The following is a 13,146-nucleotide window of genomic DNA, read 5'->3' as shown; positions in this document are numbered from 1 at the left end:
CCTCTCCAACCGATGTGGGATGTTACAATCCTTCCCCCTTGGGGCTCAGCGTCACAATCCTTCCCCCTTGGGGCTCAGCGTCCTCGCTGGCACAGATCCGGGTATTGGCTCTGATACCAGAGTAACAGCCCATTGGGGCTCAGCGTCCTCGCTGGCACACCGATCCGGGTATTGGCTCTGATACCAGAGTAACAGCCCATTGGGGCTCAGCGTCCTCGCTGGCACACCGATCCGGGTATTGGCTCTGATACCAGAGTAACAGCCCAGACCACCCGCATCAGGATATTGTCCTCTTTGGCCCAGGGTTCACACCCTCTCTCCCCCCTGGCCTCAAAGTTTTGCTCACAAAACGCGTCCTGAAGGGAGAGGTATCCACAACCTTATAAAGACCGCTTCGTGCCCCTCTCCAACCGATATGGGATGTTACAGTTAAGGAGAACAATATAACAAGATATGAGTTTGTAACTAGTCGGTAGATGTATTAATACATTTTTAACGAATTATATAATACAACAATTTCCATACGTGCATGAATGGTTAAATGTATTGGGAAAGCCCACAAATCTCTTTTTTGATTCAACATTTGCAGCAAAAATTGAAGAAGAATGGTAATGCGATTTGTTAAATGCTATTGTCATAAAAATAAAAAATAAAATACGCACGAAACTATATATCATAGAAATTAATCAATTAAACATAAAAATATATATATAATAAAATAAAATTGAAATAAAAATTTTTAAAAAATTACTCAATAAACTCTGTGGCAGAAATCATAAAAATATCAAACCAAACCGAGTATATATATTCTGGGCTTGACTAAATGACTCATTAATTATATAATGGGCTAAAATATAAAATTAAAAAAAAATGTAACTAGCTTTAATTTTATTCTTTGCAAATAAAGCATTTTACTTGTATATATATATATATATCATAAATCAAATGTTTGATTGAAAACGTATAACGTATATATATATATATATATATACACATATTCGATAGGTATCAAAGAAATACGTATCAAAATAGGGTTTCCTTTTAAAATAAAGCATGTTAAACCCATAACCAAGCGTAATTCATTTCATATGCAAGGATTGTTTATCAAAAAGAATAGATTTGAAAAGAATTTGAAAATTAAAAGAAAGTAAAGCACTAAATCACACTATTTTCTATAATTTTGAAACAAAGAAAATTCATATAAAATTAGAAGAACTTACACTTTTATAGTTTTAAGGATGATTAAAACATGTTTCAACGTTTGATTTGGCATATTAGCCTCTGTTATTCCTAAAATATTTATATTCCGATGTTCTAATAAATACAATTAAGCAATCTTAGCAAATTTAAATATTTTTTTGCAGTAATCTGCAATCAAAACATTAAATTTATGATTAATATTTTATTGACACTGGTCGAGTTCTCAAACTTAGCCATAGATAAAAGATAAAATTCATAGAGCTAAGTATCAAGATATAATATCAAAGGAAAAAAAAAAAAAAAAGATCAAGTAAGTTTGATTCAGTTCATAAACTATTTATATATATAATTTGGAAGTTATGAATTTAGATACTGAAACAGAAATATTATTTTAATGATTAAAAAAAAAAAAAGGCATATAGATAAGTCTGTTATGAAATAGGAAATATACATATAATAGGTACCAATCGGTACAGGTGGAATTCTTAATTTTAAGGATTAAATTAACAACAAAATAAAATTCTTCATGCACAATACACAACACTAAAAAATCTTTCCCACAAGATTAATTCATTGGCTAATCAAACTAGAAAAAGGAGAAATCATAATAATTATATATAATTTGCTTATATAATTAATTTGTTGAAGGGAGGATAATTGAGTTCTTGCTTATCTCAGAAATTAAGTGTTTTCCAGACACCGCACTAATATTGAGGGAGGCTTGTAACACCTCAGGTGACAAAGCTGCCAGTACTGATTCATCGCTAACTATATCCTCTAGAATTGGCCTGAAAACAACATTAGAAAAACATAATTAAATTACAGTACTTAAAAGATGTTTAAAATTAATTTGTAAAAAAATCCTTTATATATCTGTAATTGGATTGAACAAAAGAAAACAGCCTAATCAAAATTAAATCCAATCCAGTTATGCATTTCAAAAAGAGTTTTAGTTAACGAGATTAGTACACTAATACTAATGTTCTTACTCTGCACTGCTTATAATAGAGAAGCACTCCATTCCTTCTCCACCTGCAATTTTCGCTTCGACGAAGAATGCTGGAACAACAACTAAGTGACCAGCCTTAATTTCAGTATCTAAAACCCTTTTACCTTGAATACCAACAATTTGAACCCTAGCACTCCCTTTCACAACATATATCACTCGGATGCTCGAGTCAGTAGAGTAAATGGGTGAGTTCATGGAATGGGGTTGGAGTTTCATATGAGTAGCAGTCAATCCAACTTCTCCAATAAAAGAAAACTTGGATTTGTTAACTGTAGTTATTATTCCACCTCTCTTCACATTACCATCCGCCAAAGACGAATCAATGTTGAAAACCAATTCTTTAGTTTTGTGCAATTGGGGTTGAGGCATGGTTTTCCCAGCTTCTAGCTTGATTATGATAACCCCAGATTGGCTTTTCACTAGTTCTTTTGCTTCATTTTTGTTCATGTTAAAAGCTTTGCTTGTGTACTCAGTTGAGAAAGCTCCCAGTATTCCAAGACCACCAGTTAAAATGAAATACGTAAATTCTCCGGGAACATAAGCCTTTGTGGTCTGGCCCAAAAACACAATCACTAGTTCAGAATCTCCGTTGTTGTACCACCATGATAGTGCTCCTAGAGGAACGGGAATAATGTCTCCCTTCTTAAGCTTTAGGGCTACCTCTTTGGAAGATTTTTTATTCGGGAATACCATTCCAACTACTCCGTCAGATCCTGTAATTATTTTAATAATAAGACAAGAAATGTAAGGTCCTCCTAGGGTCCAAGAAAATGGGACATTATGCTATACAGAAAATAAATTATAAATAGTTTTTATAATTAAGATAAGGGTTTTCATGTATTCTAATGTCTATTTTTCCACAATAGGTATCCGAATTTCTGTTTTAAAAAAAAAAAAAAAAGTGTTATCCGAATTCCGACATCCAATGTATAATTCATGCATAATAGCAAGAGCAACAGTCAGGGATTAAAATAGTACAAACAATTTCTAAAATTATCAAGTTTTAGTACAAATTTACTTGAGAAGTAAAAAACTAGTAATAATTAAGATGTGATTAAAAAATAAATAATTATTATATTTAATGTGTATATATATATATATATGTATATATTGGTAAAATTAGTCAACGAGTCAGCTTTCTAAAAGGTCGGCTAGATATTTTTTTATGGTAGGGAAAAATGGACCTTCTATTTCGATCACCACAAACCAGAATATTATAACCAAAAAAACACAAACACAAATCAGAAAATTGGAATGGAGCAGAACTGCTAGTCCTTCTAAAACAAAACAAATTGTTAGTGATGGACTAGAAAATATTTTCAAGGGGCACCATTAATTTGGTAGATTTTAATTTCTTTCAATAAAAAGTCAGAATCATATACATTGATGATAAAATATTAAAAAATATTCATAAAATAGAAAAAATTAAATAACAATTTTCTAATTCAATCTATTTAAAATTTATCCTCCATGAATTTTAAAGTATTTCCCCATATTGTTTGAATTTAGCATTTATTTTCAATGAAGAGAATATATAATGTATTACATGAACTATAAATTAAAATTAATTATGATATAAGATTTATTCAAATAATTTCACAAAGAATTCATTAAAAATTTATTTATAAAAAAGAACATTATTTTCCAGGGAAAAAAAAAAGGCAATGAAAAAATTTAATTTTGTTAGCAATTAATTAACCCAATGAATTTTGTTTTTTTTTTTGACATATTGAATTAAAATTGGAAAAAGAGAATTAGCAAAGAAATGTAACAAAATAATGGATAACTATTAACTATATTACTATTAGAAACTATCACATTAAACTAAATTAATGTTGACAGATTTGATAAAAATAAATTTAAAATTTAAAACTTTAATTAATTAGAATTTATTAGCTATTGTTAAGTCATATTTTAAATAAAATTTTAAAAAAGCTAACTAAAATAGTGAAACATAAAAAATAAAAAAACATATAGAAAATACAAGTACTAATCTTGTTAAATGCTAGAGCCATCACTTTTAATAGTAAGCCATTTAATTTATTTTTTAAAAAATGATATGACATATTAGATTGGACAAGAAGTTGTTTTTTTTTAATTATAAATTATAACAATTTAGCTAAAACGAAAAAAAAAACTAAAATAAAAATAGAAAAAGAATACGAAACAAATAAAAAAAACTAAAAAACCAAATAAAAGGAGAAGCGACTGAGATTGAAAACAAAAAGCAGGGGCAAAATTTAAAACTGAATGGCAAAATAGTAAATATATAAAAAAATAATGAAAGAAAATTAAAAGTAAAAAAATTTCGAGAAGGGGTACGTGTCTCCCGGGTTGTTCCTGGTCGGCCCTCAGCTAAAGACAACATTTCAGTACAGTCCTCTATGGATACAGTCCAGCTCAAAGGATTATATATTCAGAATGTGATCAAAATCAAAATATGTTGCGGGAGAATCAATTATCCCTCAACATGTTGTAGGAGAGAATGCAACATATTCAAGATGTTAATCTTAATCAAATTCTGAATTTAAGCCGTGATCAAGACCTAATCGTGATCTTATATTTATTAGTTTTTCAAATTTTTTAAAAATCTTTACATATAGTCTCCATAATAGCAAAATAAATAAAATGATATTCACAAGTCAATTAGGATTCATCTCAGCGGAAAAAAATAAAAAAAAGAAAAAAAGAAAAGGGAATTTTGACAGCAAGACAATAAAATCTGTTAGGTAAAAACGAACCTTGAAGAACATAACCAACTTTGGAGCTATCGACATAGTGAGGCAAAGCGAAGCCATTGGGTTTCAGAACAAGCTTACCAGCACCAAGCTTTGCCTGAGCAAGAAATGGAAACTCTTTACTTGACCAAGCGTAGTATCCTCCACCTTCTCCCTCAAACAACGTTTGGTTGGCCGTCCTCGGATTTAAATCCATCTCCATTGCCTCGGCTTCAAAAAGAGAAAATAGCAAAATGTGGAAGAAAAAGATGAAGGAGGAGGAAAAAGTAGAAGTCGGAGACATTGAATTTAATTAAATTCTAAAGAAATTGAAGATGAAAATGAAAAAAGAAAGTACTAAAGTATATAAAAGGTTTATTATGCTCTTATATTATATATTTAAATGTGTTTGTGTGTGTGTGTGCGTATTCATGACTACCTAACTTTTGCAGAGAAAATCAGAAACGCTAGGTGAGTATATTTATTTATGTGAAGAGTTTTGAATGAGGAAGAGAAGAAAATGAGGGAGTATTTATAGAAGGGAAGAGTTAGGTGATTGGTTGACTATCTCTGTTACGTGGTGGTGGTAAACTGGAGTAGTACAATTGAATTATAGATGATTTTTTTTTTTTTTTTTTCTGTGCAAACACCTTCTTTTTCCACATGTTCTGTTTTGACGAATTAACTTCCACCATTACCACATAAATTGATTTTCCTTTTTCTTGGATTGCTATTTAATCAAACCAATAATTGATTCATATTTTTCATTTTTAAAATTTACCTTTTCAATAATTGATAAAAAGATTAAATGAGATTGCCTCAAAGATATGGGACGGTTGTTGATTTTGCATAATCACCATCCGATTATATATGATTGCATTGATCAGATATAGGTGAATGATATCGATCATATAATGGGAAAATCGCTTTTGGTAGCATTTTTGTGATAACTACATATATATGCACATATAACGAAGGTTTACAAATTTGCATTTTCTGACGTTTAACAGATGAACTTAGCTCTCCTTGAAGCCAAGGATTTTTCTATCGATCTTTCGCTATCTCATTTTGTCAAAAATATATGTAAGTCCACGAATATGACACAAATATATCTAAAATAATTAAAGAGTGGTCTGGATCTTGAAGCTGACCCAAAAAAAAAAAAAAAAAAAAAAAAAAGGTTCTGTTAAATTATATACTCTGGATCGTCTACATTAAATTATTTCCCTGAGTTATGATATTTTTGGGTATGGTTATGGATGTGGACCCCACAAGGGTTGGATTCATTTACAAATCTAGAATACATATATAAAGACTCTTTCCAAAAAACAACCCCAAAAAAAAAAAAAATGTCTATTATAATTATGTAAAATATATCAAAAGAACTGAATTCGTTGCCAATACCGCTTGGAAGGGAGTGAAGCGTACATCATCGTCTGCATAAAGTTCGAAAAAATCCCTTGAAATTTATATTATATATATATATATATATTTAATAAATTGTAATAAAAAGTATATTATAAATAAAAGATAAATTAATTTTGTGTGAAGAGATAAAAGGAAATAAAATCATGTGTATTAATAATGAGTAAACATTACTTTGATATCATTTACAGAGAGTGTGTGGGCAAAGCTTATTCTGGAGCTACCTAAGTAAGATTTCAATTCAAAAGTAGATGATTATGAATAAAATAGTTCATTTAAATTATATAGTGTATGCCTTTTTTTCTTTTTTGTTCTTTCATTTAACACTCTCTTAACTTTCAACTTAAAGGTACCTTTCGTCCCATCTCATTGATTTATGGTTTTAATACTAAATTGGATTACCAATTTTTTCAAAAATTTAACTTAATAAAAGATGGACTTTTATTTTTTATACTTTTTCTCTAGCAGTTTTTATAAAAAAAAAAAAAAAAATTAACCCAATACAAGAATGTTATAGTGTTTTACAAAATAATAATAATAATAAAATAAATAAATAAATAATGACAGTAAAATTGTTTGCTTATAAGACTAGGAAATTAAAATTATTGCAACAAGAGAAGAATGGCAATAAATAAATAAAAAGTATGCTTTTTATAAATTTAATTTTTGTTTCCTTTGTTTAATTGTTTGTGAGGGTAGTTTTGCTATTAAATTATTTTTAACGAAAACTTTAATAGTTTTTCCTCTTTCGTATATTTTTTATTAATTTGAGGGAGATTAATTTATGTATTTTACTCTATCTATTTATAAATATAAATTTACTTTTATTAAAATAAAACAATGAATCACCCATGTATTATACTAATAGTTCTGACACTTCGGAAATAGACGCTTTGGCCGCTAATACGGCGTGGGATCCATGTTGAGTACTCTAGTTTTATTTTATTTTATTTTCAATTTTTTCCCCCTCAGATGACTTTGTAAAAATGTATTAATAATTTTTTTGTTTAAAAAGAAAAAAGAATAAAGAATTAATAAATTTTTGACAAATTATATAATACAAAACAATTTCCATACATGCATGCATGAATGGTTAAAATGTACTGGGGAAGACCACAAATCTGCAGATAACCCTTTTTTTTTTTTTTTTTTTTTCGCTTGCTAAAGTTGAAGGTCATGAAGATTGATATTGCAATTTATTAAAGTGCTATTGCCAAAATTTGAACATTTTATAGCAAAAACCATGTATTGAAAAGTAAAAAATAGCTATTATACCACGAACTAAGTTTGGGGTTAATTTGGAAGTGTGTGGAGTGGTGACTGAAATGGTGGGACTAATGTCTTTTCTTTTTTTGGCTGAATGTGGCGTTGTTGCCGATAGTGAAGAAAGAGACCTTTCTAGCTGGATTTGTTGATTTTGCTGTGAAAATTGACAAGACAAGCTATAATATAGCCAAAGCACGTATTAAAAATGGCCTAGCTAGAAAATGTCAAAGTTTCAACAAATAATGACCAATATGAAAGCATAAAAATAAAATTTGTTGAAAGAAACCGTTAATAAACAAGCATTGATAAAAAAATATATATAATATATTGTTAGAGTTAGTGACCCGAATTCTTGTTGACCCGACCCGAAAAACTCGCGGTGCGACCCATTTGGTGAAACTAATTTTGGAGAAAAATTTGGGGCTCTAGAAGCGGAGGTCTCGGGCCTTTTAGGGTTTCTTCCATACTATATATATACATATATTTTTGTTCGGCCGGAATAAGGGGTTTTAGGGTATCTCGATTTTGGCTCACCTTTTGTACCAATCTTTCGATATTGGATTCGCCTCTCCCTGTCCGTGGTTTTTTCCGTCAAAGGTTTCCACGTAAATTGTGTGTTTGTTCTTCGTTTTCTTTGTTTCCGTTGCTATTTGTTTTTCTTCCAATTCCGTAACATATATATATATAATTCATTTATAATGCGGATGTTTGTATACTTTTATAATGCAGATTTCAGTATTAACGATAATTTTTAAAAAAATTATTATTAATATTAAAATCCTTCCTATAATATGGTGGGGACTATCCACGTTTTATAATTTTCTTATATTAATATACACAAAAAATATATATTTATGGATATGGTAATCTTGAAAAAGACTTGAGAATTTTGGGCCATACAAATGTCTGAGGCAAAAATTGTGATGGTACGAATAAGAAGTAAAAGCTAGAGGACATAATACCGCGTTTGGAGTTGTATAGAATTTGGACAATAATATAAATTTGTGCACATGGCACAAATTTTGAATTACTATATGCACCAAAGAGGAGGATGGCTTGTGAAATATGGCTTGTGAAATGAAGGACAGCGTACGTCCCATGAATGAAAATAGAATATATATGATTTTGTTACAATTTTTTTATTTTTTTTATTATTATTATTATTTTTATTTTGTTAATTAAACTTCAACATATGATTGATCTGTTTGAGAGATTTTGACTTAGTTTAGGTTACTGTAGATTATAAAATAATCAATAAAAGCTTTAACAATCAATTTTTTTACAATCTTATTAGTGTTTAGTAAATTAGTATTTCAATATTATTAAAAGTTTCAAAATTAGAATTTGAATGTTTGATAAAAAGCCTACTTAACTATTTTGATTTTATATAATTGATCAAAATATATATGAATGACTATTTTTTATGTATATATATATTCTTACTATAAAAATGGTTAAAAACGAATTTAAATTAGAATATATAATAGTAATTTTAATTTTAAAATCTTGATTATACAGGAATTTAAGATGCTACTCCAAACTACTTTTCATATTTTTTTTTAAAAGAAATAAATTATTAAAGAATCTAAAATTTATAGGTTTATCAAATACTATACTTAATAAAAAATTATCTTATAATCCAAAATTAAGGTTTAAAAACAACCACAAACACAAATTATATAATACAAGTTGGAAGGTACCAACATAGTTGATTGAAATGTCCTCAATTTTGAAACAACTTTAGACATCTTTGTTCTAAAAAAGCAAATATATTTGTGTATTTATATAAAGAATGCCATTCTTGAAAGGGGAGTAAGAATGTTACAACTTACAAGCACATTAATATCTTCCAAGTAAAATAATGAAGGCACAAAAGTGTTATAAATAATCAACATTAATACTTACATGCAATTTTTTTTATTTTTTATTTTTTATTTTTTTAAGTTATCTTCTAGGTCCTCCTCATCCATGAAACTCAAACTGCATATTCTTGAACACAGATGGCGTGCTTAACCACAGAAACTACCGATTTATCAATAGCTTATATGCAAAAATTAAAAATTAAAATTTTTTTTAAATCGATATCGATCTATTTCAATACAATCAATAAATATGGGGAATTATAAATCTAAGTGGAGGAGTGCAGCTTTGAAGAGTAGTATATATACATATATATATATATATATATTTTTTTTTTTTGCTGATGAGGTACGAATTCAGTTCATAAGCTGGGATGTTAGTGCAAGCTTTGAAGAGTTTTTATGGATTTGAAGTTAATACTATTTTATTAAATCATGAATACATCCATATATATATATATATATATATATATATATATTATGGTTGATCTGAAATTGGAGAGATTCGTACTCACAATTAGTATTATTTTTTAAAAAAATAATGGCTGTCCTAATCACAATGATAATTAATGTTAATTCCAAAAGGGGTTAAAAAGAAAAATTACCCTTTTCAATTTAACATATGCTTGAAAAAAACTGCTTGAAAGAGGAAAACCTTTACTACTAGTTCCTAACAATCATTATTATGAAGCCGCCCCAAAAAAAGACATGAAATAATAACAAGCATAATAATTACAATAACAAAAGAAAAAAAAAACCTTAAAAACTTAAGTAGCTTTCCACACTCGTATAATTTTAGTACGTACTGTAACATTTATATAAACTAAAAAATAATAAAATGGATAGCTTTAATGATAAAATATTTCTGTTTTTGGTACGAGTTTCGAATCATAAAATATTGATGAATTATTAAAAAAAAAAACATAAAATTATAAAAAATATTAAACAAGAAAATAAATAAGACTACTTTTTTTTATTTTTATTGTGATTTTGAATAATGGATTTTCAAATAAGAAACAATTATTAATCAATTATTTCCTAAAAATAATAAGCAATTAAAAAAAAAAAAAAAAGATGCAGAAGGTGTGAGGGCACAATGCAATAAACCGCAACTCGTTTTGGGTTTACCAAGTTACGGCGTCGTTTCAAGACGACGTTTTGATCTGAAGAAGAGGTGGTGCGGGCCCCACCTACGGGAAATCATGACCGCAGATTCGTCGACGAATGCGAGGACCAAGGATCTCTCCCCGAAACACTCGACGCCAACAATCTGAAACACATTTTTGGTGGTCGTTTTTGTTTTTTGTCGTCTCCAAAATGAACGTGAAACAGAAAGCAGAGATGAACGAATAATCAGACCCAGTAAGTAAAAAAGTTCCAAATTTTTTTTTTCTTTTTTTTCTTTTTTTCTTTTTTTTTTGCACAACCCATTTCGATATCAACTAAGGGATATTAACTAAAAGCAAAGAAAAAAACTAATTTAAAGCCTTTTTAAGTTCTGTTACTTTATATGGTTGATGAAGATTTGCAGAAGCAGGGTCTATCTCTCTGCTGTTTTATGGATTGCAAATTTTTCTGTTTATTTCATATGGGTTCAGTTTTTATTCGAGGGTATTTGTATTATATAAGTTCTTGTGAGTCTAGTTTGTTTTTCTTCTCTCAAATTTGTTAGGTTTTTATTACTGGATTCTGGGTTTGAGTTCATAATGATAGTGTAAAAGTTTTATCTTGGGCGAATTAGTACATAGAACTAAAATGGGCTTGGTGATAGATTATTCTCTGAATAATAGATGTCAAGTAATACTTGGATGAGAAACAAGAATGCACAAGTACTGTTTGATGGAAATTCTGCTGTATTGTTCTAGTTAGTCTCTTGAAGCTAATGTGTGTTGATATCCTATATTTTGAGAAATTGTCTTTAAAACTTCTTCACGCTTTCCACTTGAGTATTTAGTTACTTGCACGAAATCTCATTCTATTTGTTGATACAATCCCTGCTAGTTGTACTTGTTGTATCTGTGGGGAGTTACTAACAATGGCTAACCACCCAGTGGACACTATTTTTAGCTTGAAATAATTGCTAGAAATTAATCAATGTCAATCACCAAATAGCTTTATTTTATCTTCAGTGTTTTACAGCGTGTTATACTTGAATTTGAGTTTACCTACCTTCATAATTTCTGCCAACTTACAATCATTCTTCTCCCATATTCTGTCTAATGGAAATAAGCATGTGTTCGGTTGGAAGTAATAGCTGTCAGATTGACTTGCAAGTACAAATTGTCAACTTGTCACTTTGAGCAAATTAGCTGAAATTTTGCACCTTATGGAAGATTTTGATACGATGTTATATTATATGTATATATGCCACTTAACATATAACTGGGTTTTTTTTTTTTTTTTTTTTTTTTTTTTTTTTTTTTTCTTTTGGGTTATAGCGAAAACATCTTGTGCAAGTGAGAACTACAAACTACTGCAGTTCCGCTAAAGGAGTCTGATGTGGATGTGAACATTAAGATAATGGAAAGTTCAGCAGGACCAAAGTTTTGTGCTCCTGAGGGTGGAGAAATGCTCAATCTAAATGACAATAGAGAGTTGAGTGTTCATGAATCAAATGGTAACATGGAACCCTATGTTGGAATGGAGTTTGAATCTGAAGAGGCGGCCATGGTATACTATGATCAATATGCTAGGCGTGTGGGCTTCATCATTCGTGTCGGTAATTGCCATCGTTCGAGTCATGATGGATCTGTTATCAATCGTAGGTTTCTCTGTAACAAAGAAGGTTTTCGTGTTAATAATAAGAAGACAAAAAGGCTTGAGGTGAGGAAACCAAGGGCGATAACTAGAGAAGGTTGCAAAGCAATGATCATGGTGAGGAAAGAGAAGTCTGGGAAGTGGGTTGTCTCAAAGCTTGAAACAAAACATAGTCATCCATTGGGGATATCTGCTGGCAATAATCGTCGGAGTACCATTCAGGCCAGACCACAGGTCAGTTCAAATAAATGATAGATGTTTACCACATAAATTTTCATCTTTATTACAAGCATTAGTAAATTCTATCCGCAAATCAATTTTAAAAACTTTTCAATATGGTTCTCAAAAGTCAAGAACATTGAATCTAGTATTTGTCAAATAGTTGTTAACATCCCATTGCTCCTTATAACTAGAAAACATAATACAAACACTACTTGCATAATGAGTATTTGGAGCTTAGCTGTAGTTGTTGGTTATACTTCTCTTATTGGCAAAAGAGCTTTCATTGAATTTGAACTACTTGAAAAAAGTTTCAAATATGTTTTCTTTACATTATGAACTTGTGTATGTGTAGGATGAGAAGGATAAGAAAATTCGTGAGCTATCCACAGAGCTCCATCGTGCCAACCAGCAATTAGCACAGTGCAGAGAGCAATTAGAAATGATCTTGAAAGATATAGAACAGCACACAAACCACCTTACTAAAAGTGTTCAGGATGTAATCAAGAATGTAAATCAGATTGAAGTTGAGCATAAAAAGCACTTATAATATGGTTAGTCAATGTACATTTCTAGGATATTTTATAAAGTTTTGTTTCTTTTCTAGTTTGCTAGAGTCAAAGTTCTGCAAACCCATGGCAACTATACATTTAGTGGTTTTTGTCTAAGATATAATTCCCATACTGATTTCTAA

General features: G+C 29.6%; 2 protein-coding genes across 2 annotated transcripts; one reads left to right on the top strand and one right to left on the bottom strand.

Moving 5' to 3' along the window:
- Positions 1–1,629: 1,629 nt before the first annotated feature.
- On the bottom strand, positions 1,630–5,404 carry LOC125418379 (cocosin 1). The gene is made up of 3 exons (XM_048461811.1): positions 4,951–5,404; positions 2,190–2,922; positions 1,630–1,988 (listed from the first exon to the last, which is right to left on the bottom strand). Exons 1-3 carry the CDS (start codon positions 5,228–5,230, stop codon positions 1,835–1,837), a joined length of 1,167 nt encoding a protein of 388 aa, XP_048317768.1. The 5' UTR covers positions 5,231–5,404; the 3' UTR covers positions 1,630–1,834.
- Positions 5,405–10,662: 5,258 nt separating this feature from the next.
- LOC107427812 (protein FAR1-RELATED SEQUENCE 6) lies at positions 10,663–13,146 on the top strand. Its single transcript, XM_048461834.2, has 3 exons — positions 10,663–10,838; positions 11,915–12,467; positions 12,808–13,146. The coding sequence occupies exons 2-3, from the start codon at positions 11,997–11,999 to the stop codon at positions 13,000–13,002; spliced, it is 666 nt and encodes a 221-aa protein (XP_048317791.1). The 5' UTR covers positions 10,663–10,838; positions 11,915–11,996; the 3' UTR covers positions 13,003–13,146.

Source organism: Ziziphus jujuba, chromosome 9 (genome assembly GCF_031755915.1).
Source record: "Ziziphus jujuba cultivar Dongzao chromosome 9, ASM3175591v1".
NCBI classification, from domain to species: Eukaryota; Viridiplantae; Streptophyta; class Magnoliopsida; order Rosales; family Rhamnaceae; genus Ziziphus; species Ziziphus jujuba.
The sequence above is the reverse complement of the archived record's forward strand: the minus strand, read 5'-3'. Positions and strand labels throughout refer to the sequence as shown.

Coding starts and splice junctions, on each gene's coding strand:
- LOC125418379 (XM_048461811.1), bottom strand. CDS start 5,230: ATGTCTCCGACTTCTACTTTTTCCTCCTCCTTCATCTTTTTCTTCCAC. Junction 2,923..4,950: donor AGTTGGTTATGTTCTTCAAG/GTTCGTTTTTAC, acceptor AAATAATTACAG/GATCTGACGGAGTAGTTGGA. Junction 1,989..2,189: donor TCTATTATAAGCAGTGCAGA/GTAAGAACATTA, acceptor TGTTGTTTTCAG/GCCAATTCTAGAGGATATAG.
- LOC107427812 (XM_048461834.2), top strand. CDS start 11,997: ATGGAAAGTTCAGCAGGACCAAAGTTTTGTGCTCCTGAGGGTGGAGAA. Junction 12,468..12,807: donor CCATTCAGGCCAGACCACAG/GTCAGTTCAAAT, acceptor GTGTATGTGTAG/GATGAGAAGGATAAGAAAAT.